This window comes from Sminthopsis crassicaudata, chromosome 4 (genome assembly GCF_048593235.1).
Source record: "Sminthopsis crassicaudata isolate SCR6 chromosome 4, ASM4859323v1, whole genome shotgun sequence".
Lineage (NCBI taxonomy): Eukaryota > Metazoa > Chordata > Mammalia > Dasyuromorphia > Dasyuridae > Sminthopsis > Sminthopsis crassicaudata.
Window position 1 is genome coordinate 211,055,029 of NC_133620.1, and position 25,102 is coordinate 211,080,130.

Consider the following 25,102-nt stretch of genomic DNA (forward strand, 5'->3'; position numbering starts at 1 on the left):
CATCCCCCCACCATGCCTTAGTCTGTCTCCTCTTTATAAACTAACTAATTCTTTTAGAGCATTAAATCCCTTTTAGGTTTTAGCCTGCCAACTGAGGGCATGCCCCAATCTCTTGGAATATTTCCTTTCTCCTGACTAATTGTGAGTTCCATTAGGGATCTGGTCTTTTCCATCATTAATTATTAAAATCCCTTTCTATGTTATATGCTCTCCCAATTCTATTTACCGTTCCTGAAGTCTATTTTAATGGCTTTTTTCATTTTATCTATAATCTCTTTTCCTAAATAAATCTGCCTTTTTTGTCAAAGAGAATGACCATTGTGAATTTCTTACATGACCAAACTCCAATATTTGGTGCTTTCCTAAATCACATTTTCTGGTACTTACAAATCTCATCATTTACTACATCAAGCAAATTGCCCGAGAAATCTTTCAAAAATGGTATCTTACATGTAAACTTTTCTTTCCACCCCCATTTATTGATTCAGAGTCTGCCAGTCTCTCCCCCTACAGTTAAGAACATACTAAGAGGGCCATAATTCAATACTCTGAAGGTAGGAAGTATAGTCATAAGTTGTGGGTTATTTTTACAGTAATGCTAACAGTCTTGCATTATCCCATCCATACTCTTCTCACATAATAGTCTCATTTAATGGTAAAGTTCAGTCTGATTCTTCTCCTTCCTGACATAGTCTGTGACTGAATAGATTTGCATAGGAAGTGGGAAGATAGAACCTATGATCTTGATCACAATGGCATCATACTTCAATTTACTAAGCTGCTCAATAGAGTCTAAGATTCTTAAGTTAAGAACTATTTTGTTTCTTTTTATGTAGCCCTAGTGTATAGTGCATTTAAATGGCTTTAAATGAGTAAACCAGTCAGATACATGGTAGTCTGAGACATTTTCTGACAAGATAAGAAATAAATATTTGTTCACAATAGTATACTGTCTCAACAAATATCTGAATTATAATAAACTCTATGCTTCTTTCCTTCTATTGGAACTCTCTACTTTCAAAAATGTGATCCCAGAGACCCCATTTGAAAATAAATGTCTAACTGGCACATGTTCTATCCAGATACTGTAGGCCTCATGGTCTTCATGGGTTCAAACTACTAAATATTTAATAAGGCAAGAAATGAAAAATTATATAGCTGTGTATTAGGCAATGTGAATGAAAAAAATAGAAAAATACAAAACAGTAAAAGTAAACAATATAACAAATAAACAAAGCACTTACTAGCTAAAAGCAACACATGGTGAAGATGTTTATTCCATTGTGTATGTTATATTTGAATTTGTCCTCAGCCTAATAAAGGATGTCCCTGAAAAGTTCAAATTAGAAGGGATACCAGAACTAGTGCATTAGAACTTGAGACCATTGCTCAACATTCACTCAGAATATAGTCATTTCAGACAGAGAATAGTTCTGCTCTCCTAGGAAGGTTTCTGGATATGCAAAGGTCAGTCCTAAATAAGAAGCCACTATATTTTCCCTAAAAGACCATCACTCAATCTAACCCACTGATATTCCCACTGACATCTATGCCCAAGAACTATAAAGAAATTATCGGCCCACTTGTCAACTCCTTCCAACCCACACCTGATCTCTCCAGTAAACTAGCCAACTAGGAAGGTAGGCAATTGTGTCTTATCTGTTATTTGGCACACAGTAGGGAATGAAGATCAGTGTGTGGGTATCACAGACAGAAGAGCTAGAAAGAATAGACAGTAAAAGGGTAGACAATAATTTAGGTAAACCAAAGGTTCAAAATATGATATTTTTGCCCACTCACTGCCTAAATAATTATTCACCCCAGGCAGAAAAATTGTAGGACTCTCATAGGTAGGAGAAAACATTCCTAAAACAATTTAAGAATCATTAGTATGTCAATATTATATACATCAAGTCATCGCTTTCTCTTATCTCTGCAGGAATTCTATTCCTGTACTAAGATACCATTTCAAATATAAGAAATACAATGATTTAGTGAAAATAGAACTGGATTTGGTCAGAAAATCCAGAAACACTTCCTGAATAACTATATGAAAGTGGGAGAGTTATTTAATCCTGTCTAAACTTCAGTTATTTCATCTAGAAAAATATGTCATATCTCAACAGGGTTGCTGTAAGGAATGTCATCTCTCAACAGGGTTATTGTAAGGAAATACTTTTTTAACTTCAAAATTCTATGTAAATATTGGTTATATTAAAATGGTACTTGTTTGCCTATGATTTTTAAGGATTGGTTTTTTTATTTGCTTTTTTTTTTCTTTAGCATAAATGAGGACTACATTTTGTCAAAGGTTTTTATTTTATTTTATTGAAACAATGATGTGCTTCAGATTGTTTTTGTTTTTGGTATAATTATATTGTTTTCCTAATGCTAAATCATCATTATATTTCTGGTATAAATCCAACTTATTAAGAATGTTTTTGTTTCAGAGCTTAAGGGGTTTTTTTAGATCTGAGAAATCATTCCATTCTTACCCCTTCTTTACACATAAAGAAAATGAAGCCCTAAAAAGTTAAATGATTTGCCAGTCACATAAGTAATCATTGGCAGAGTGAGGACTCAAACCCAGATCTCAGATTCAAAAATCAAGTATTCTTTCCACTTTACCATTCTTCAGTCTTTTTGCTATATGTGTATTTTAAAATGTGTATCAGCGTTTATTAGTGATATTGGTCTATAATCCTCTTCATTCCTCCTTTGGGTTTTCAAATAATATATGTTTGTTTCTTAAAATGAGTTTTGATCATATTATTTCAGTTATTGAGAATAATTTATAAACAAACTAATCTTTATATATTCATAGAATGCTCTAGAAGTCTATCTAGCCTGGGATTCTTTCCCCCTTTTGATAATTCCTTTATAATTTACTAAATTTTAATTTCTAAGACTGAGTTTTTAAATTTCTCCTGCCTTTTATTAGGGTATTTTATATTTTAACTACTTATCCAATGCTTTATCTTGTTAGATTTGATTTGCTAGCATATAATTATATGTATGTAAAAAGTAGGTTTTGATAATTACTTTTTCTTTCCTGTTTATTGGGAAATATCTTTATTCATTTTTAATTTTGGTAATTTTATCTCTCTCTCTCTCTCTCTCTCTCTCTCTCTCTCTCTCTCTCTCTCTTTCTCTCTCTCTCTCTCTCTCTCTCTCTCTGTCTCTCTGTCTCTCTTGCTCTCTCTCTCTCACTGCCTCTTTGTCTGTCTGTCTCTTTCTCAGAGACAAAATTACCCACTTTCCTAGTTCACTGGTGAGACTAAGTGTAGGTCACAGACTGAAAGTAACTTCAAATGGGCCAGTAGTTTCCCTGTAGGTCTTGAAATGGATATAAGTGGAAGGCTTAATAGGCTAGAACCAATGACAGGACAGGAATTAAGCCTATTAGAGTTTAGCTTTGTTAAAAAGTTTTATTGATTTTATTAATTTTTTCAATGAAAAAATTTTTAAGTTTTTCTTATCATTTTATAGTCCTTTTAGTTTGTTTTCATCTATTTGTCCTTCAGTTTCCATGTTTTCTTCTTTTGTTGTTCTTTCAAGTATATAAATTGGTTGTCTACCGTCTCTTTTTGAAAATTTCATGCTCAACTCATTAATCTTCTTTTCCTCTTTTGATGTGTTTAAAGAATTTTTTTCCTTTGAACAATGCTTTAGCTACACCAAAACCTCAGGAATGTTGTTTTCTTATTATTTTCCTCTATCAAATAGCTCATAATTGCTTTGATGATATATTCTTTGACCTACTAATTATTTAAGATATTATTAAAGTTCATACATTAAGTCTACATCTTTTTCTCATATTCATGTTTTTATTGCACTATAGTACAAAGACTGTTTAACATTTGGTAACATTTATAGTTTCTCTGTACCCTAATACATGACCTATTTTACTAAAGGTACCATGTGATTCCAGGCAAATTCTTGATATTTCCATTCAGAATATACCAAAAGTTCTTCAAATCTGACTTCTCCCATAATTTGTTCAAAGCTTTATTTTTCCTTGTGTTTACTTTTTTCTTATATTTATCTAGAACAAACAGATCTTTTGACAATTCAATTAACATTTCCTTTTAAACTTAGATGTTATGTTATTTGGGGACACATAGTTGATGAAATGAATAGAATGTGGGCTAGGGAAGGAAGAGGGGAAGGGGAGAGGAAATCAGGAAAACCTATACTCCTGTGACCAAGAGCAACTCACTTAACACTGTTGCCTCAGTTCTTCATCTATAAAATGAGCCAGAAAAGGAAATATCAAATAATTCCAGTGTCTTTACCAAGAAAACCCCAAGTCAGGTCATGAAGAATCAGACATGATTGAAGTGAATGAACAAAATGTTATTTGAAACTTGTATGTTTAATATTGATATATTAGATCATAGTATTGGTACCTTAAAACATAAGTTTCCCTATTTAATAGCTCTCTTGATTATGTGAATTTTAATTTTTTTTGTCTAATAGTAATAAAGTACAGCTTCTAGGGGATATATATTTAGAACAGTAATCCTGAGATCCCCTGACCTTTTAGAGTGCTATTGTTCTATCTTTCTGAAAATGATCCTAAAGTCTCCTGCCCTTAGGAATATAATAGTTATATATTTCTTCTCCTTGACTTTAGGGAAGATATAGCAGCAATCCTGAAGTACCCTGACCTTAGAGTGCTATTATTTTAACAATTTGTCAATCATTCTAGTCCTACAAACATTGCTGACTGTCAGATATATAATCTGTTGGTCAATGACAACCAAGTTCCTGAAACAACAATGAACAGACCCCTACTGTATACCATAAAATTAGCAAATAAGTAACATGAAACTCTGGTCTCTAATTTTGTCCTATTGAATTTATCTTGTTATTCCTGGTTATTTGCTTAATCCTTTTGGAACTTAACCTACTTCAAATGGTGTTGCCCTTTGACTTGGAGATGAGTTCAAGACTGCAAATTCTTCTGAGACACCTCATGACACCAACCTTTTGGGGTCTCCTTTTGAACCTCAAAAACAGAATACATACACACACACACACACACACACACACACACACACACACACACACACACACACACACACATATATATATATGTGTATATATATATATGTATACACATATATATAACTCCTACTTTTATATAATCCCCTGACACATTGTAAATCTTACTCCAGCTATTCATTTTCATTCTCCATACTTCCTTAGTTTTTAATATGTAATTCTTGTTTGCAACACATTGTTGTTTACAATCATATCAATGCTGCTATGATTTGATTATTTTGAATTTTTAAAAAATTTCCCACATTTAGGATTTTGTTTCTTAGGATTTTGTTTACCTTTTGCAATTTCTTTTATTTTTATTTTACCCATATCCTATTTTATTTCACACTTTATTTCTATGACCAAATCTGCTTAAGCTTAACTAAAATTCTCTCCACTGCTTCCTTGTCACAATGGAAGGGCTTCTGTAGCTCAATTAAACTATGGATTAAGGTGATTCACTGACGAAAGAAAAGGCAAAACATGCCAAAATCTTTGCTAAGAAAATACCACAGACAGAATTAAAATGATAAAAGATATAATATCAGAAGAGTCCCTCAGGTCAGAGGGAAGACCAAAGGACAACTACAAGTACCCAAAGGTCAAAAAGAATCTCAGCTACAGATGTGTCTGGTGACAAAAATCTGTAAAGATTAATTTTTAATAGAAACCTGGAATGTGAGATCCATGAACTAAGGTAAGCTGGATGCAGTCAAATAGGACATGGAAAGTTTAAACATCAACATCTTCAGCATCAATGAACTTAAATAGATGGAAAATGGATAAATTTAATTCAGGTGATCATTATGTATTCTACTGTGCATGAAAATTCTTTAGAAAAAATGAAATTACTCTCATAGTCAATAAAAGGGTGGGAAAAGCAGAACTAGGGTATAATCTCAAAAATAAATGTTTGAATGCAAGGCAAACCATTCACCATCACAGGAACATAAAAGTCTGCTCCAAACATGATGCTGAAGAGGCCAAAGATAATCAGTTTTTTGAATATCTACATTTATCATAAAGAACTAGAATGCTAAAGTAGGAAATCAAAAGGAACAACAAGTAAGTTTGGCCTTGGAGTACAAAATAAAACAGAGCATAAACTAATAGAATTTTGTCAAGATAACTGACTGGTCATATCAAGCTCTCTTTTTCAACACCTCAAAAGACAACTCCACATATGGACATCACCAGATGGTCAATATCTAAATCAGACTGATTAAATACTTTGCAGCCAGAGGTGGAGAAGCTCCATATAGTCAGTTAAAACAAGAGCTGGAAATGACTAATTTATATCATGAGCTTCTTATTGAAAAATTTAGATATAAGTTTTTAAAAGCAGGGAAAGTGCTCAGACCATATAGGAATGACCTAAATAATATTCTTTATGAATATAAAGTGAAGGTAATGAATAGATTTAAAGGATTAGATATGGTAGATAAAATACCTGAAGAACTATGGACAAAATAAATAAATATTTTTTTTAAATTATGGACAGAGGTTTATTATTGTTGTACAAGAGCCAGCAATGAATAATATTCCAAAGAAAAAAATAATGTTGAGGTCATACCTTAGTTCTGCTTTTCCCATCCTTTTATTGACTATGAGAGCAATTTCATTTGTTCTAAAAAAAAAAACAAAATGGTTGTCTAATGAGGTTTTACAAACAGTGCAGGTAAGAAGGAAAGTAAAAAAGGAGAAAACAAAAGATAAACTCAACAGATTGAGGCACTCCAGCAAATAGCAAGGAGAGGTTTTCTTAAATCATCAATGCAAAAAAATAAAACAATACAATAGGAAAGATGAGATCTCTTCAAGAAAACTCAAGAGATTTAAATACATAAAATATTTATATATATATATATATTTAATATTTAAAATATGTAATATATAATATAATATATTATAATATGAACTATAATATAATATATTATAATATGAAATATAATATATTATAATAAATATGCATATATATATAAAGAGATATCACAGGAAGTTTCATGCAAAAATGGGCATGATGAAAAAAAAATGGTAGTGACTTGATAGAAGTAGAAGAGATTAAGAAGAGATGACAAGAATATACAAAAGGACTATTTAAGATAGATCTTAATATCCCCTATAACCACAATGGTGTGGTTACTGATTGGAGTCAGACATCCTCAAGAATAAAGTCAAGAGGACCTTAGGAAACAGTGCTAATGATAAGGCTAATAGAAGTAAGAGGATTCCAGCTGAGCTATCTACAAATCCTAAAAAAAAAAAAAAAAAAAATGCTATACTCAATATACCAGGAAAACTCCAACAGTGGTCATTGAATTGGAAAAATATCAGTTTATGTCCCAATCCTAAAAATGGATAATGCCAAAGAACGTCCAAATTGCCAAACAACTGCACTCATTTCACATACTAGCAAAGTTATGATTAAGATTCTGCAAGTGGGACTTCAGCAGTATGTGAACTGAAAATTACTAGAAGCACAGGCTGATCTTCAAAGAGATGGAGAGAGTAGAGACTGAATTGCCAAAATTCACTGGATTATGGAGAAAATAAGGAACTTCTAGAAAAACATTTACTTCTGCTCCACCAACTACATTAAAACCTTTGACTATGTGGATTACAACAAAATGTGGCATGTCCTCAAGGGATAGGGGAACAAAATTATTTTATTTGACTCCTGAGAAACTCTGTGTGATCAAGAACAAGTTAGAATCAAATATGGAACAAGGAATTGGTTTAAAGTAGGAATGTAGTACAACAAGGCTGTATGGTATGTTCTCATCTTATTTATTTAATTTATAGTAGAGTATATTGTGCAAAATATCAGGTTGGGCAAGTGTAAAACTAGAATTAAATTAGACAAGTTAGAATAAAGGAGAAAGTAGACCCACAAAATTCAATTTTACTTAAATAACACTTATTTAAGATAGCTTTTTTTCAAGAAGCTTTTACTTTGCCTTCCCTTTTATTTTTATAGCTTTCTCACCTAATTTGTATTCTATTCTCAGTTTACATTTACATTTTTCTTCTTTATTCTATGTCCCTCATGAAAAGTAAAGTTTCTAGAGAACCAAATTTGAGCTTTTCTTAATCATTTGTATCTTAGTGCGTTTATAGATTTCACTACATCTTTTCCATCATTTATTTTCTTATTTTAGTCCACTTTGTTTTGATTTATGTGGGGCCTCTTTCTATTTTGTCTCATTCCTAGAAACAGTAATTTATGAAAGGAGAATTATGCAATATTCTTCTCTAAAATGTAATATTCTCTTATTGGGGTTTTCTTGGGGTTCTCTGGGAACAGCCTTCCTTTCACTTCAGTGCACAAGTGCAGCCTGGGATTAAAGTCCAAATCCTTTATTGTCTCTTCCCAAATCTTGTCTCTTTTCCTGTAGCCTGGTTAGTTTTCTTATAGTCGAGATTTTTTGTTATCTCCTTCGTGGGGCTGGGCAGCTTTCTGGAGAGCCTTTCAGTCTGGCCTTGGTTCTAAGGAGCTTGAGCTCCCACCTGCCTTCTCTGGCTTCTGAATCTCCCCAATTGAATCCTGGCTGAGGCTCCGAGAGCTTCTAATGTCTTGCTAGCCCTAAGAGCTTCTTGCTTATATGGCCCACACTAAGTATACACCAATCATTATATCACTAGGAAACCATTATTTGTTATAGGATTAAATTGGTGCTAAACTAGATTTAACCATTGTCTTTTCAATTCCACTTAGTGCCTTGTTTCAAGTTCTGGCCCATAACATCTCCTTGTAGGATTAAATCAGTCATACTGAACCATGCTAAATTAAATAATTATTGTCTCTTATCAATTCCACTGACTTAGTACCTTGTAAGAATCCTTTGTTTCAAGTTCAGAGTTCTGGCCCATAACAGAATTAAGTTATGATTAAGATCCAAAATTCTAAATATAACTTCTATATTCCTAAGAGTTTCAAACAATTTCAAATGGGGTTTTTCTCTAGAGGAAAGATATGGAATTGTCGGATTACTACTTCATCATCTAAATTTAAAAGTTCTAGAAAGTTTTCTGGCATTCTAATTTTAAAATAAATACTATGCTTCTTAAAGATCTGTGATCCTTAACCTTTGCTGCATATTTTTGAGGTTTTTTTTTTCCTTTTTCTGCATTTTATAATACTTATTCAATGTGCTAATATATATATTTTTAAATTTTTACTTATTTTTCCTTCTGTCTGTGAGTTTCACTCCTAGGTTATTTAACAGCTAAGCTTACACCTAGACTTTTCTTTCTTAATCTCATATTTCTGCTTTTTTCTTACATTCTCAGCAGCTTGTCCCTGGCCTCTCTCCTCACTATATACTTGAGTAGAGACATCCAGTTTCTTCAATATTAAGGATAATATAAATTCAGGGTTATAAATATAAAACTGGCTTTAGGAGCAAAGACTAATTGTTTTAGCTTGAATAGAACTCATGTCTTCTCTTTAAAACCCACTGTCTCTTGGTTTTCTTTCCCGTATTTTTTTGAATCCCAGAATCCCAGATTTTCAGGATCTATTACTTTGGAGAAATTCTCCATCATTTGTTCTAAGTTATCTGTTGTTTGTTATTTTTGTTTTTGAAAGTTCTGGTTTCTGGCCTTATTTACATCTTTTTTGTTTTACAAGTAAGTTTCATTTATCTGTTGAAGCATTCTTGAATCTCTTGCTGTTTTTCCATGATTTCAGGTGAATTTGCAGAAATTTTTGGTATTGAGTTTTTTTCTTTTTTTTCTTTATTGTATAATACTTATTCAAGTGCTGTGAAATATATATATTTTTAATTTTATATCTTTTTCCTTCTGTCTTTATGAGTTTCACAATTACATCATACTTTCAACCTACTAAATTCATTAACAGAATCTAAGATTCTTAAGTTAAAAACTATTTTGTTCTTTCCTTTTTATCCCCAACCCCAGTACATAGTAGGCACTTAAATGGCTATTAAATGAGTAAACCAGTCACAGACATATAATAATCTGAAGTATTCTTTGACAAAATAAGAAATTAATATTTTTTCACATAAGATTACTGTCTCAACAAATATCTGACTTAGGATACATTTTATGCTTCTTTCCTTCTATTAGAAATCCCAACTTTTGAATACATGTTTTCAGAGACCCCAAATGAAAATAAATGTCTAAGTGGTCATGTATTTTATCCTGATACTATAGAAAACTGATTCCATCTGGTTCTTCTAGTTGTCTTTTATTTGAAACAGAAACCTCTTTTTCTATCACTAAGCTGTTCTCCCTAAATTGTTCTTCTTTTAGTTGGGAGATCAAAGTTGGATGAATTCCCTTTTGTTAAAGAATTGGTTCATATGTTTTTTGGTGGGAATGGGGAAGGACTCAATTTCCATCATGGGAAGATCAGGAAGAATTCTTAGACCCTGAAATGCAAGTCTGTGAGGCTTCTAACAATGGCTGTACCTAGCACATCTGACAGACTGGGGGTAGATATGATTTCTTGATTCTCCGATGATATTCAAGAAAGCTTTTACTCTGTGCAGTGTTTTTGTCTTTTTATCTTGTTATTTCATCTTTAATTCTATAGTTTTATGTAAATGTCTTTGTTAGGTTGGGGAGTTATATGGAAAGTAATTCTTCCAATTTGCTAATCCTATCATTTTCATTGTATCCTCAATTTTTAGACACTTTGCACTGAGCAAGAAAAAAGAAAATATGGAGCAAAGGCCAAATGAAAGTTTCACGTTTTCATTCTGCCACTTACCTACCTGTATAATATTAAACAAGTTACTCCCTTATCATGAGTCTCAGTTTCCTTCTTTGAAAAACACGGGAATTTGTCTAGATGTTCCTAAGGTTCCTTCTACCTCTAATTTTCCATGTTAGGATAAGCCATAACAACACATTAGCAAACAGCCATACTTTAGTATGCATGATCAGCAAGTATAAATTTTCCCCCTTTTCTACTTGAAAAGTGAATTTATTGAAATCAAAAAAAGAACTTAAAAACTACTAAGAAAAATCTACTATCATTGAGAAAGGAAATGGGCTTCAAAAAGCATAAGTGGTAATTTCTCCATTTTCCCAATCTTATACCCTTTTACTTTTAATTGTATTGAGACATTTAACTTACAAAAATATATTATTGTTCCATGAATATCTACCATTTACCTGAAACATTGCCACTCACTAAATTGTGGCATAAGTCAATACCATTTTGTATTTTTGAAGACTTTTTTTTTAACCGTGATACCAACATAAGAAACATCATTCTTGGAGGATTAATGAAATGAAATATAACTGTAGGGAGGTAATAAATACTCTAAAAGTGCTTATTTTTCATTCTCTTAAAACTCTTATTCCTCAGCATTTTCTTTTTATTCTAACTCCATCATGATTATTCTACTATTTTTAAATAAATTATAAATTTTCTCTCTGATAACAAATGTTGTGCCACAGTTCCCTTTTATTGTCCTGACTCAGTTTCCCTAATTTTTCTGCCTAGTCTCCCTAAATTGTTCTGCCTCAGTTCCTTGAATTATTTTGCCTCAATCCCCCTGGTTGCCAACACCACTTCTTCCTTCTAATCATTAGGACTGATATAATTTGGGATTGGCTACTCTATTATAAATTGTAAAAGTTTAATCCAGATAAGGAGGAAAATCTATGTTAGAGATCATGACTCCAGACCTTCCTAATTTATCAGAATGGCCAGTGCCTCCCCTCATGCAGCCATTGTTCTTCTTAATCCTAAATTATCAAGAATTTATGGTTCTAGGAGATCATTCTATACTTCAACAACAATACTATATGATGATCAATTCTGATGGATGTGGACCTCTTCAACAATGAGATGAACCAAATCAGTTCCAATAGAGCAGTAATGAACTGAACCAGCTACATCCAGCAAAAGAACTCTGCGAAATGACTGTGAACCATTACATAGAATTCCCAATCCCTCTATTTTTGTCCGCCTGCATTTCTGATTTCCTTCACAAGTTAATTGTACACAATATCAAAGTCCGATTCTTTCTGTACAGCAAAATAACTCTATGGATATGTATACACATATTGTATTTAACTTATGTGTTAACATATTTAACACATATTGGTCAACCTGCCATCTGGGGGGGTAAGGAGAGGAAAAATTGGAACAAAAAGTTTTGCAGTTGTAGATGATGAATAATTACCTATGCATATACCTTGTAAATAAAAAGCTATAATTTAAAAAAAAAAAAAAAGAATTTATGGTCCTACCCCCCAACCTATCAGAACCAGATTGATGTTCCCTTCTTGGAGATTCCTGCTCACCAGAGTTTTGTACTCCACCACCCTGCCTTGGATTCTACCCTGACTGATTAAGAGCCATGTATAATATATTTCATGGGAAACTCACATTGGCTGCTAGATACTTTGAGACATCAGCCCTGGAGGGCCACATGATCCCAGCACAGATTCTCCCTCTCAAATAAAATATTTTAAGACTATAATCTCTGTCTTGCCTTAGTTTCTCCAGTATTACAATAGCACTATTGCATTTTATACAGAGAAACCCAAATTGTTGGTCCCTGCTACCTATAGGAAAAAACAAGTAAAACAAACTGCAGTTTTTAATCCTAGAGTAGGAGTTAAACTAGACAGACAAAAGTCAGTCTAATAGTAAAGGATAGTAATCATTTTCTTGTCTGAGAATATTCTAATGAAGAATTTGAACCCATAAAGAAAATACAAATACAAATACTCAATAACAAAAATCATGTAAAAGAGAGATGTCAAACAGATACAAGGATCCACAATACTCTAGAATGCAACCTGAGCTGGATTAAAACATAATGGGGGAAAATGTAATAGGAAAAAATTTAACAAAATAAATAATATAACATAGATAGTGTTAATTTGTGATTTTCTAATGCCAACTGTCATCTCTATTTGAGTTTCATAACATTAATGTGAAGAAAAAAACATTGAAAGACATAATAATTCAGGTTATTATAATAATCAAATATGGCTTCAGGTGAGTGCTATAATATAAGTAGATGTGGCTGATGTCAAATTTTTATTTAATTGTTTTTTAATGAAAAAGGAGAGCTCTATTTGGAAGAGGAGTAATAAGAAGTAAAAATATTTTTAAAATATTAGTTCTAATGAATAATGCAGGTACTAATGCAGAATGAAAACAATGCCCCAAAGAAATGCATGGTTAAAGCATCTACCTGACAAATGCTTTTTCAGTTCTATTTATGATGATGAATGTTGAAAAGATTAAATTTCTGGGTAGTAAGTGAAATTAAATTCATCCTGACTTCATTATCTCCATAAGAATCTTTTTTGCTTGCATGCCTGTATCCCTTTGACTTTCTATTATTTATTCTGTGAATTTGACCATTTGACCTCCCCATGCAGTCATTATCAACAACACCCAAGCTAGAAAAAACATCAGAGTCAGCAGCTGTGCCTATGGCCATTACTCCCCAAAATTGAGGGCAGATGGTCTAGCAGATGACTTTGGCAAAGTCTGACCAAATGCTAACCACCTAATAACGGCTGCGACATCATAACCATCTGATGGTAAATGTAGCTTCTCTGTGAAAATAGCTGTCATTTGTCAAAGCTTCCCTCTAAAGCCATTTTTCTCCTGGATCAGCACTAAGTTGCTTATGTGTGCTGTCCCAGTATCTTTACAATTCTAGCATACAATTCTTCTTTTATTTAAAAAGTGAGCTGCTTGAGAGTGGGAACTATCTTTTTTTTTTTATATCCACTGATTTTCATACATCAAGCACTTAATAAATATTTTGTTTATTCATTCATTCACTTAGCAAAGAGATACATGAAGATCTTCACCTGATATGGGAGGAAAAAAAGGCATTTAGTAAGGCAAGTCCCATTCTTGCCATTACCATGGAACTTTTAATTTAATATTCTGTTAGTTGTTAAAACAGGATGAGGGGCAGCTAGGTGGCTCAGTGGATAGAGCACCAGCCTTGAATTCAGGAGGACCTGAGTTCAAATCTGATCTCAGACACTTAACACTTCCTGGCTGTGTGACCCTGGGTAAGTTACTTAACCCCAGTCTCAGGGGGGAAAAAAATTAAAAAATAAAAAAAAAACCAGGGTGAAAAATATAGCTAGTAAGTAAAAACTTACCTGATATATGGATTAAGCTGACCAGCAGCCAACCCACAAAAACTGATATTTACTTTTCTATTTGTATCCACTCTGATCCCCTTGTTTTGCACACATCAAACAATAAATGCTTTGCTTATTCATTTAGCAAAGAAATACATGAAGCTTTTCACCTGGTATGAGAGGGAAAAAGGCATTTAATAAGGCAAGTCCAATTCTTGCCATTATCGTGGAACTTTTAATATTCTTTTAGTTGTTAAAACAGCATGAAAAATATAACTGGGAAGTAAAAACTTACCTGGTTATGGATTAAGCTGACCAGCAACCAACTCACAAAAACTGATATTTTGCTTTTAATAATAAAAGCTAAAATATACACAAGCTGAAACTTCAAATTCTATTTCTAACATTCAGCCTCACCATCTGTGATCCTGGTCATTTCTGTAAGTGTTCAAAGCACATTTATTAACCCTGTGAGCCTCCTAATTACAAGCTTTCTTGTAATGCTTCCAGTTAGTAGCATTTTCAGATTAGAAAAAGCCCTTCTCCTAAAATTCCCCCCAAATACCCTATGGAATTGTGAAGGGAGCTAATGCCAATTACATTTTTTTAAAGGAAGAATCCACACCCACCTGTCCCTAAAATATGACTCTAGGGCACTGCAAAATATCCTTCCACAGGAGTTGAATCTTCCCTGGGTCTCAATAAGAACAGAATATTGATCGCAAAAAACCAATTCAAACCTGTGATTCATGGAAGGCTTCACAAAAGAGCAAACAAAACAAAACAAAAACAAAAAAAGCTGTATCTCCAAGCAATCGCATCTTTGCGACCAAAATCCTGTTTTGGAAATCTATTATTCTTGCAACATCATCAGCAGGAATCTAAAATCAGCTAATGTCTAGAAAGGAGCTTGGTTTGGACAAAATTGCTGGCACTGTGTAAAATGCATATATTTTACTCATGACAATATTTATGATGCACATATTTTACTCATGACTTAATATTTATTGAATGAATGAAAAAAAAATCTGACCTTAGACTTGATTTGTTGGGTAATCCTTTGCAAAGGTGATTAGAAAAACAAAAGGAGGTAGGGGAGGAGGAGGCAATGGTTGAATACAGAGCTGGCAATCCTCAAAAATGGAGTGAGGGATGCAGTTACTTCCACACATAGGTCCCACAGCGTTTGCTGTTCAGACACAACTAAAGCAATATGAGCTGGGATCTGCTACCATGCCCTGCCTTTCAAAATAGATGCTCCCTATATCTCCCCAGAAATAATACTGGTACCTGCTTGTTTGTGACAAGCCATCACTATTATAGCCAGTCACACAAGCAATTATTGAGTATCTCCTGTCTGCCAGCCACTGTGCTAAGCCAAACTCTGGATATATAAAGAAAGGTTAAAAAAAAGATAGTATGTAAATAACTAAGAATGTACAAGTTACATGCAGAAAAAAATAGCTGGTAATATGAGAGGAAAGCATGGGAGGGATGCCAGAAGGGATCAAGGATGTGAGGGTCCCCACAAAATGTGGGATTTGAGATTTAAAGGAAGGAGCCCAGGGGAATGAAGACGCAGAAATGAGGGTGCAAAGACAGAAATGGGAGAGGAGATCTTCTGTTCAAGGAATTCTAAGTAGGCCAGCTTTTCTGAATAATACAGTGTGTGGAAGGGAATAAAATATAAAAAGAGGCCAGTTTATGAGAGGCCTTAAATGCCAAACTGAGGTATTTTGATATTTAATCTTGACTATGCCCAAAGGGCTATAAAACTATGCATATCCTTTGACCCAACAATGTCATTGCTGGTCTGTATCCCAAAGAAATCATAAAAGAGGGAAAAGGATTCACATGTGCAAAAATGTTTGCAGCAGCTCTTTGTGTGGCACGAAGAATTGGAAAATGAATAGATGGGTATCTATCAGGGAATGGTTGAACAAGTTACAGTATATGAAGGTAAAATAGCATTATTATTCTTTTAAAAATGAAGAACAAGGTGATTATTTAAAAGACCTGAAAAGATTTACATGAACTGATGCTAAGAGAAATAAGTAGAACCAGGAATACCTTGTATAGAATCACAGCATAAATGTGGGAAGATCAACTATGAAAGGCTTGGTCTTTCTCAGTGGTTTAGTGACCCAAAGCAATCCCTATAGACTTTGGACAGAACATGCCATCAGCATCCAGAAACAGATCTAAGGAGACTGAATGTAAATCAACACATATTGTGTTTACTTTTTTTTCCTGTTTGTTTTTACCTTTCCATGTTTTTTCCCTTTGACTCTGACTTTTCTCTCCCAAATGATTCATAAAGCAATGTATATTAAAAATAAATAAAATGATTATAATAAAAAAAGATATTTAATCATGGAAGTGATAGCTAGCCAATGGTGTTCACTGAGCAGGGAAAAATCTTATAATCAGACCTAAACTTTAGAGAAATCACTCTGGTAACTAAGTAGATGGTAGATTGGAGATCAGTTACAAAGATACTGTAATAGTTCTAGGGAGCAAGAGTTACAATTTAAAAATAATTCCACCCTTCCAGTCTATCTCAAGGCTACAGGATACTTCAAGTGAGCCAAGAGAGTAGCCTCTCACCGCTCAAAGGGGTAAGGACCTGTGTTGTAGAGGACTGAGACATTAGAGTAGCTTTATTAGCTAGGATGCAAAGTAAGATTTTCTTTACACCTTCATCTGTCCTTATTCCTTCAAAAGTCTGAATACCAGGGGTGAAGTAAATCTTGCTGTAGTCAAACTCTTCTAGCTTGAATACCATTAAAATAAAAAAAGAAGATAATGTGATGGGATAAGGAAGGAGGAACACAGAAAGAGACCATACACTGCTGACTGTCATGGGGGCTTCTACTAATTTTGTAATGGACAATTTGGAGCAATCTCAAAATCTCAAATCAATCAATAGGTGGCTGCTTGAAAAAAAAATTTAAAAAAAAATTTTTTTTAATTGTGGGAAGAGTACAAAGAACCAAGATCCAATCTGGTGATATTGGTATGATAAAACTTACTGGTTTATCTCTATTGTGTGGGAGACAGGAGCTTGTCCCAGTCCTCTGGGACAAGTCATCAAAAGTAGTATCAGGGAGGAAAGGGGTGGAGGGAGAGAGAGAAAGAGATAAAGACAGAGGGAGACAGAGAGAGAAGAGAAGAGAGGAGGAGAGAAAAGAAGAGAGGAGAAGAAAAGAGGAGAGAAGGGGAAGGGAAAAGCAGAGGAGAGAAGGGGAGGGGAAGAGTAAGGGGAAGAAGAGAGGAGAAGGGGAAGAGGAGAGGAGAAAATGGAGGAGGGGGAGCAGAACAGAAGGAGAGAGGAAGAAAAGAAAGGAGAGAGAGGGAGATATGGGGGAGTGAAGGAGGGAGGAAGAGAGGGGGGAGAAGAGGGAGAAGAAGAGGAGAGGGAGGGGCAAAGGGATGGGGAGAAAGAAAGGGAGAGGAAAAGGGAAGGAAAATGGGGGAAGGGAAGAGGAGGGGGAGAGAAAAAGAGAGAGAGAAGTAGGAGAGGGAGGGAGATAACACTTAGTGCCCTATTATTCAAAGTGAAAAGTATGCTTCTAAGTTAGTTTACTATGGGAAATATTTGTTATTAACTACAGAGAATATGTCTCATGTAATAATAAAAGGATTTTTAGTCAGAAGAAATGGGTTTAAGTCTCAGCAGGACCATTTTTCTGGCTCTATGTACAAGTTTAAACCATTCACTTCTTTGAATTTCTTCATCTTTAAAATTCATTTAATATTTCTTACTTACCTAACCAATAGTATTTTAGGGAAAATTAAAATTAAATAATGAATGGACAGAGTTTTGTAAACATAAAGGACATATAGATTTTGGCATTAGTCAATCCAGAAAAAAAAAAAGCAATTGAGTGCTAATCCCTGTGCTGTGATTACAATCTGATAATTTGAGTTCGAGGTCTGTGTAAATTTAGGTTGAGGGATGGAGGGAGGGAGGAAGAAGAAGAAGAAGAAGAAGAAGAAGAAGAAGAAGAAGAAGAAGAAGAAGAAGAAGAAGAAGAAGAAGAAGAAGAAGAAGAAGAAGAAGAAGAAGAAGAAGAAGAAGAAGAAGAAGAAGAAGAAGAAGAAGAAGAAGAAGAAGAAGAAGAAGAAGAAGAAGAAGAAGAAGAAGAAGAAGAAGAAGAAGAAGAAGAAGAAGAAGAAGAAGAAGAAGAAGAAGAAGAAGAAGAGAGAGAGAGAGAGAGAGAGAGAGAAGGGGGAGGGAAGAGGAGAGAGAGCACCTGCATAGAAATAATCTCTATATCCTATCCTAGCTTCAGCTTAAAAGCATCTAATGGATGGTACAAACTTTATCCCGCTCTTCCATCCCTAAGAAGAATGTTCCCTGTAAGGAAATCTTCCATAACACATAGGGGCAGTTGAACAACAGGATATACATAGGTAGTATTCTGAAATGCAATAAACACAGGCAACATAGAACAACAAGGAATACAATGAAATGAAACACAAATTAAAAGAATAAAAAGCATAGCCATGATCTTATGGGAATTATTACAACAGTAAACAGCAGGGCAGCTTTTTTGTTATTTATTAAAATCAAAGGGCAAACAGTGATTATCAAAGACATGGTCAAAATGGCACCAGGATCTGAACATAAAGGTTGTGATCACAAGTCAATGAAGGCCATAGAATCACAGAATCCAAGATTTGCAGTAAGTGATAAAGCATGAATTTGAAATTAGGTCCTCTGACTCCAGATCCAGCTCTTTACATACTTCTGGAAGTATTAAGAAAGACTTAGAAGTTGAAAACCAGTTTTTCAGACCACATCTATCAATACTTAGCAATAGTCTTCAAAAAGCACTGAAAAGAAGATAAACAGAAACATGATTACAGACATATAATATTTTGAATTCATGAATGGCAAATTTCTTTACAATATTTTCATAGTTTTCTAGACTCCTAATCACAATTCCACAGTTGTATACTTTCATGGTGTTAGTTAGTATAAGAATAACTAATGAAAAACTTCAGTCTCATAATAATCTGATTCTATGTCCAAGATGGCCTTATCATAGGAATAACATTTTTAACACTAGACCACTAAAGAGCAGCCTGCTTTCAGGATAAATGATATACTGTAAAGCAAAGCCAAAAATATTGCAGCAATTATAAAATTAGTGTCTAGTGTCCATTCATTTAATTGTCGCAATTAAGATTGTTTTTTATTAAATAATAATTCACTCTGAGGAGAAAGAGGTTTAGAAAAGATGAAAATGAAGGAAATAAGGATGGATGGAGTATCACTTTACATTAAAAGCATGCATTCTTCTGAGGATAAAACTCAATTACGTAGGAACAAATTGCTCATTTAGGAGAAATATAAACAGGGATAAGAACAGCATCACTTTTCTCATAATATGTAAGATAAAGGTCTTCACTCTGACAAAAAAAAAATGTAATGTCCTACCCATGTTAGGGTGTTCTACTATATTTTTAACAGATTAGGGGATGATGAAGATAAAAATGAAAAGAGATATGCTTCTTGTTGAAAAAGATCATAATTCTAGGAGTAGATGACATTGGCTAAATTATCTTTTTTCCTAACCTATTTGTGGGGGCACAATCTTGTCTTTGGATTTCATAGTGTGGAGAATTTATGTGAAAATTCTTGCTACTAATGCAAATCTGCTATTTCTCTAAAATTTATACATGTAAAGACTTACCTGAGATTCAAAAAGAATAAGTGACTTCCTATAGTCACAAAACTATCATGTAATTAGAAGAAAGGCTTTAATACAAGTCTTCTTGATTCCAATAATGATCCACTGTCCATTAGTACCTTAGTCTGTTAGACCAGGACTTCTTGAAGTTTTTAAGAGACCCCTTTTTCACCCAAGAAATTCTTACATATCCCTGGGTATATAGGGTGCATAAATTAGGTATGCAAATCAAACATTTACTGATAATACATCATAATTTCACAACATTCACATTCAGTAACATGACCCCATATAAAATCACAACCTACAGTTTAAGAAGTTTTATGACATACAGTGCTAAATGAACAGTATTTGTCAACACTATTTAGAGAGTGATTAGATCTGCTGACTTATCTTGTGGCTATAAATCTATAATGTTACAATCTTCATTGACTTTTGAGCACAACTCTTTATGTTCATATTGTGATGTCATTTGACTTATCTTTGATACCCACTGTTTGCCCTTGGCTTTAATTTTAAAAAAAAAAAAGGTGTCCCATTTCCTGCTGCTGCAGGCCAATCTGAACTGCCCATTGCAGTCACTTAATAACTGATAAAATTACAAGTCTCTACTATTTTTTCTTATTTTACACTACATGGCCCCTGAGCTTCACTTAAATGCTAGCTTACTTATGATCCCTTCCAGCTCTAAACTGTATGAACCTATAACAATGAAGGTTTTCTCTTGCTTCAACTGAAAATAAATTTCTTTGGTCATTAATTTTAGTCTTGGAGTTTTAAAAAAGTGCCTGGGGCAAGCCATGATCAAAGATAACTTTGTGCTGATATAATAATTTCTATTCAAGTTTGCAAGCTGCCCCTTTCTTTAAAAGTTTTAGATAATTTTCACTATAGTTCTAATGTCGTGTGCTTATAAAAAGTTAGATAAAGATCATTAATTTATCTTAACACACCAAAAAGCAAACATAAACTCTAAGATTAAATCTGGAGAAAGTTCTGTCATCACCAATGTGGAACAACAGGATACATCCACTACTTCAAATTGACTGAATTCCATATAATACAGTAAACAAGAGGTACTCAAAATGAAAATTACTAAAATGGAAAGCAGAATGGTCTGAGAAGTTCCAAATGTCCACTTTCACAATTAGAGAAAGTTTTAAATCATATATGAGAATGATGGAAAACAGTAATTGAGAAATATGGTGACAGCTTCACACCTTAAAAGGGGGCAAAGAAAAGCAAAGTAAACCATGTATAGTACAAGTGAAGTTATAAGAGGTCATCAGTGTCCACAGGTATCCAGGATCCAGATCAAGAGCTAGAGAAGTATGGGGAGAAGACAAAGAAAAGATCCTGCTAAGAGAAACCATTTATATAACTTTAATTTAAATTTAAAAAATAAAGCTGGTTGACCTCTGTGCAATTCCTTTCATTTTTCCTTATTTTAAAAAATTCTAACAATCAAACATTTGAATCCAATACCACCTAAAGCCTAATTTGGGGAAATAATTTTATTCTCACACATTTGCTGATAACATAACTTCAATAAAAACCAAATGTTTAAATGACTTCACTGGTAGCTATAGCAGCTAGTCATGCACAAAACTCACTGATTAATAGCAGTGTCATTCTGATGTAAATAGAATCAAATGGCCAAGGATATGTTGATGAATGTTTAACAACTGACTCTCTGAGAAAAAAAAATGCTTATGACACACTTAAATTTAGTTTGCATTTTTAACATTTTCTCCATCTTTTTTATTATTTTTTGTAAATAGAATTGTATTTATTTCCGATTACATGTAAAGATAGTTTTCAACATTTATTTTTTTAAAAGATTTTGGGTTCCAAATTTTTTTCTCCCTCCTTCCTTCCCAAGAAAGCAAGCAATCTGATATGGGGGTTATGCACATGCAATAATGTAAATATATTTTCACATTAGTCATTTTATGAAAGAAGAAACAGAACAAAATGGAAAAGTGGCTTTTAAAAAGTGAAAGCAGTATGTTTTGATCTGTTTTCTGACTCCATAGTTCTTTTTCTGGACATTTTTCACTCACTTTTAAGTCTAGATAATCAATAAAACAATATGTCAAACCATGATTTGTAGTATTTGCAGTTTTCCAAAGTATAAATATTCATACTGAAAATTTAATAATCAGTTCTTATTACAAATGCCAGGCCCCTGGAAATAATCCCAAAATCTTAGACTCTGTTCTCTTTCTCCGCTCTTACTTTTTCTCTCTTATGATTCCTCTAAAACACACACACACACACACACACACACACACACACACACACACACACACACATTCCATTCAAGAATCTCTATAATATAGAGATATAGAGCTATGGTCCTGGTATTAAATTTCATCTAGTTAATTTCATCCTGATGTTGTATCTTGTAAATAAAAATAATTCCAATGTTGTTAGTCAATGTATTAAGTGTGCTTTCCACCTGTAAAACCATATGCCAATTTGATAATCATGTATTCTTGTGAGTCCTTAATAAAAATATGTATAAATTAAGAGATTCCTAATAACAGCCCAATGGGGAATCACTGGAGATCTCATGCTGTGCCAACATCAATTCATTAATCAATTCTCTTGGCAAAAGGTTTCTCAAAGAGTGACAAATCCACCCAACTATTCTGCTCTCCTTTTTTTCCACAGCATTGCCTACAAAGATATCAAAAAAAGACATTATTGATTGCTTACTGAAATTATGACATACCTTTTCTGTGGCATTCCTTTGGATTGATAGATCTAGGAGTCCACTGGCCTAGGTCTTTATCCTAGAGTTGACCTCTAGATTATTAAATATTAACAAATTAAAACAACTTGTATCAAGAGAGTCTGAAGATCCCAAGATTATCTATTACCTACCTTTTAGGACAGGCTGTCACACCTTTGGACCATTTTTATTTCTAAAAGTTTTCCCTATATTAATTTAAAATCTATGTTCTACCACTTCCACCACAAATTTCAGCTTCATCCTCTAGGGTAGGGTTAAAATGGTTATCCATGAATCTTTAAAAAATGTTGATAACTGTATTTCTACATAATTAGTCTTGTTTCTAGTCCTCTGTATTTTATTTTATTCATTTAAAAACATTAGTCTGAGAAGGAATAAAAAGCCTTTACCAGATTGCCAAAAGAACCTGTTATCCAAAAAAGGTTAACAACTCTGGTCTATTTAGGGCAAAGCAGAATAATCTAAATCTCTCTTCCACCTTGAAGTGCTTCAAATACTTAAAGCCAGTTAACATGCTTCCTCTGAAACTTCTTCAAGATAAACATACTTTGTATCCTTAAATTTAAAAATATATATATTAAGTACTTACAACACTGAAGATCTGAGAATATTAGGACAAAATGAAACGATCCCTGCCCTCCAGAAGCTTACATTCTACTGGAAGAATACAACACGTACATAGATATATTAAACTTATGAAATAATTTGAAGAGGGGCAAAACATGAATAAACAAGGGACATCAGGAAAAGCTTCCAATAGTTAAATTCCTGAAATCTTGAAAACTTTAGCATTCTAAGAATTGGGGTGGGTAAGTGAAAAAATAAATAGTGCCTTCTAAGCATCAGGGACAACAATAAAGCAGCACAGGATGGGGCAATGGCATGTTGAATTCAGGAAATAGCAGATTAATCTAGCTATAAGATAGAGTATCTGAAGGAAACTATTATGAAATATTACAGAATGAAACTGAAGATAAGGCTCCTATTTTTGAAGACTTTTTTGCAAAATCCATTGGCAAATTGACAGATAAAATAGCAGCCAAGAGACTTGACCTTGGAAAAACCAGAGCTGAGCTGGCTCTCTGAGAAAGATGTTGCAAAACTTAAGAAGAGAACAGTCTAACCACAAAAGGCCACACATGAAGAAGATGCAGTCATTAACCATAGAACAAGATAAAAATATATTCATGAGGGAAAGGACTAAAGGAATCATTCTTTTTCATCACCCATATACTAAAAAATATCTCCATCTGCCATGTCCCTTTACATTATAAAATGCAGAAGCAAAACAAAACCAAAAAAAATCAAATCTTTCTCTAGACCCCCTGCTAAGATAAGTGAAACTTATTATCTAAAAAGATAACTTTGGTATTATCTATTTCTCTCCTCCTCTTAACTATTTCATTACTTTTTAAAAAATTGTTAATCATCCCATTTTGTGTTCTATTTAAATTGTGTAAGCCATTTCAATTTCTTTCTAGAAACAAATCAGAAATAAATTCTAAATAAGTAAAAATGAGAAATTACTTTTAGAATTTCATTTTCATTCCTTCACTTGTCATTATATTCCTATCAACACAAAGTTTGTGAAATATTATCTTATAATATGTGTGAGTGTATATACACCATGCTTACTCATAAGCCCTTATTATTACTCACAAACCTTACATATTGTTTTAGGAAACGAAACTTATTAAGTTTGCACTTTCATTCTATTTGTAGAATCACAGAAGGCAGAATTGGAAGCAACATTAGCAATGATCTAATCCAATCCTTTCATTTTCCAGGTGAGAGAACAACGGTGGAAAAAGGCTGGGTGACTTGCCCAAGATTGTACAGGTAATAAAATAATAGGTTTTCCATCATTTTCAGTCACATCTAACTCTACATGACACTGTGTGGAGTCTAGCAAGTGTCTGAGCTAATCAGTGCCTAAAGTTACATTTTAATTCAGGTCTTCCTGACTTCAGACCTGGCACTCTATCCACTGCACCACTTAGCTGCCCTCAAAATAGCTAAGCTAGAATTTAAATCCAGGTTCTCTGACTACAAGTCTAGTGTTCTTTTTATTCTAATGCACTGCCTCCTCTTGTTGCTACACTTCGATTTAGATTACTTATATTAAGTAGAGGTAGCAGATACAAGTCTAACTCAGCATAAATCCTATTATATCTCTTCCTATTATATCACATTACCTCTACTCACAGTGAAGATTAACATAGTAAAAACAAACTGCAAATGGACAATGAGGTAGGACCCAGAATTGACCAAAAAGAAGCTGGATTGCCTTTAGAAAATAGCATAATTCTTTTAACAACTCCATCCTTCTTCCTGGATGGAAGGAAAGAACATCTTTTTAATAACAACAAACTTCCAATACTATTGTATTGTATTGTATGTCCAAAATATCTTAAGAAAGAAAATGAGCATGACCCTAAGTTAAGTGGAGCCCATTATAATCAGTTAGCAATATGTCACAGAAAAGGAAACATGAAAAATA

The 25,102-nt window shown here is 33.4% G+C and overlaps 1 protein-coding gene across 7 annotated transcripts in view; it reads right to left on the reverse strand.

Moving 5' to 3' along the window:
* The window catches only part of KLHL32 (kelch like family member 32), a 290,510-nt gene that overhangs the window by 259,655 nt on the left and 5,753 nt on the right, over positions 1-25,102 (reverse strand). For 6 of the 7 annotated variants that reach the window (XR_012489240.1, XM_074310246.1, XM_074310242.1 and 3 more), the window contains exon 2: positions 6,620-6,673. The exons of the other annotated variant lie outside the window; for it this stretch is intronic. Coding sequence is in view for 5 of the 6 variants with exons in the window: in XM_074310246.1 (XP_074166347.1) it covers positions 6,620-6,639 (20 nt within the window). In the remaining variant the exon portion in view is untranslated. The remainder of the gene's footprint in view (positions 1-6,619; positions 6,674-25,102) is intronic. 7 annotated transcript variants of the gene reach the window in all.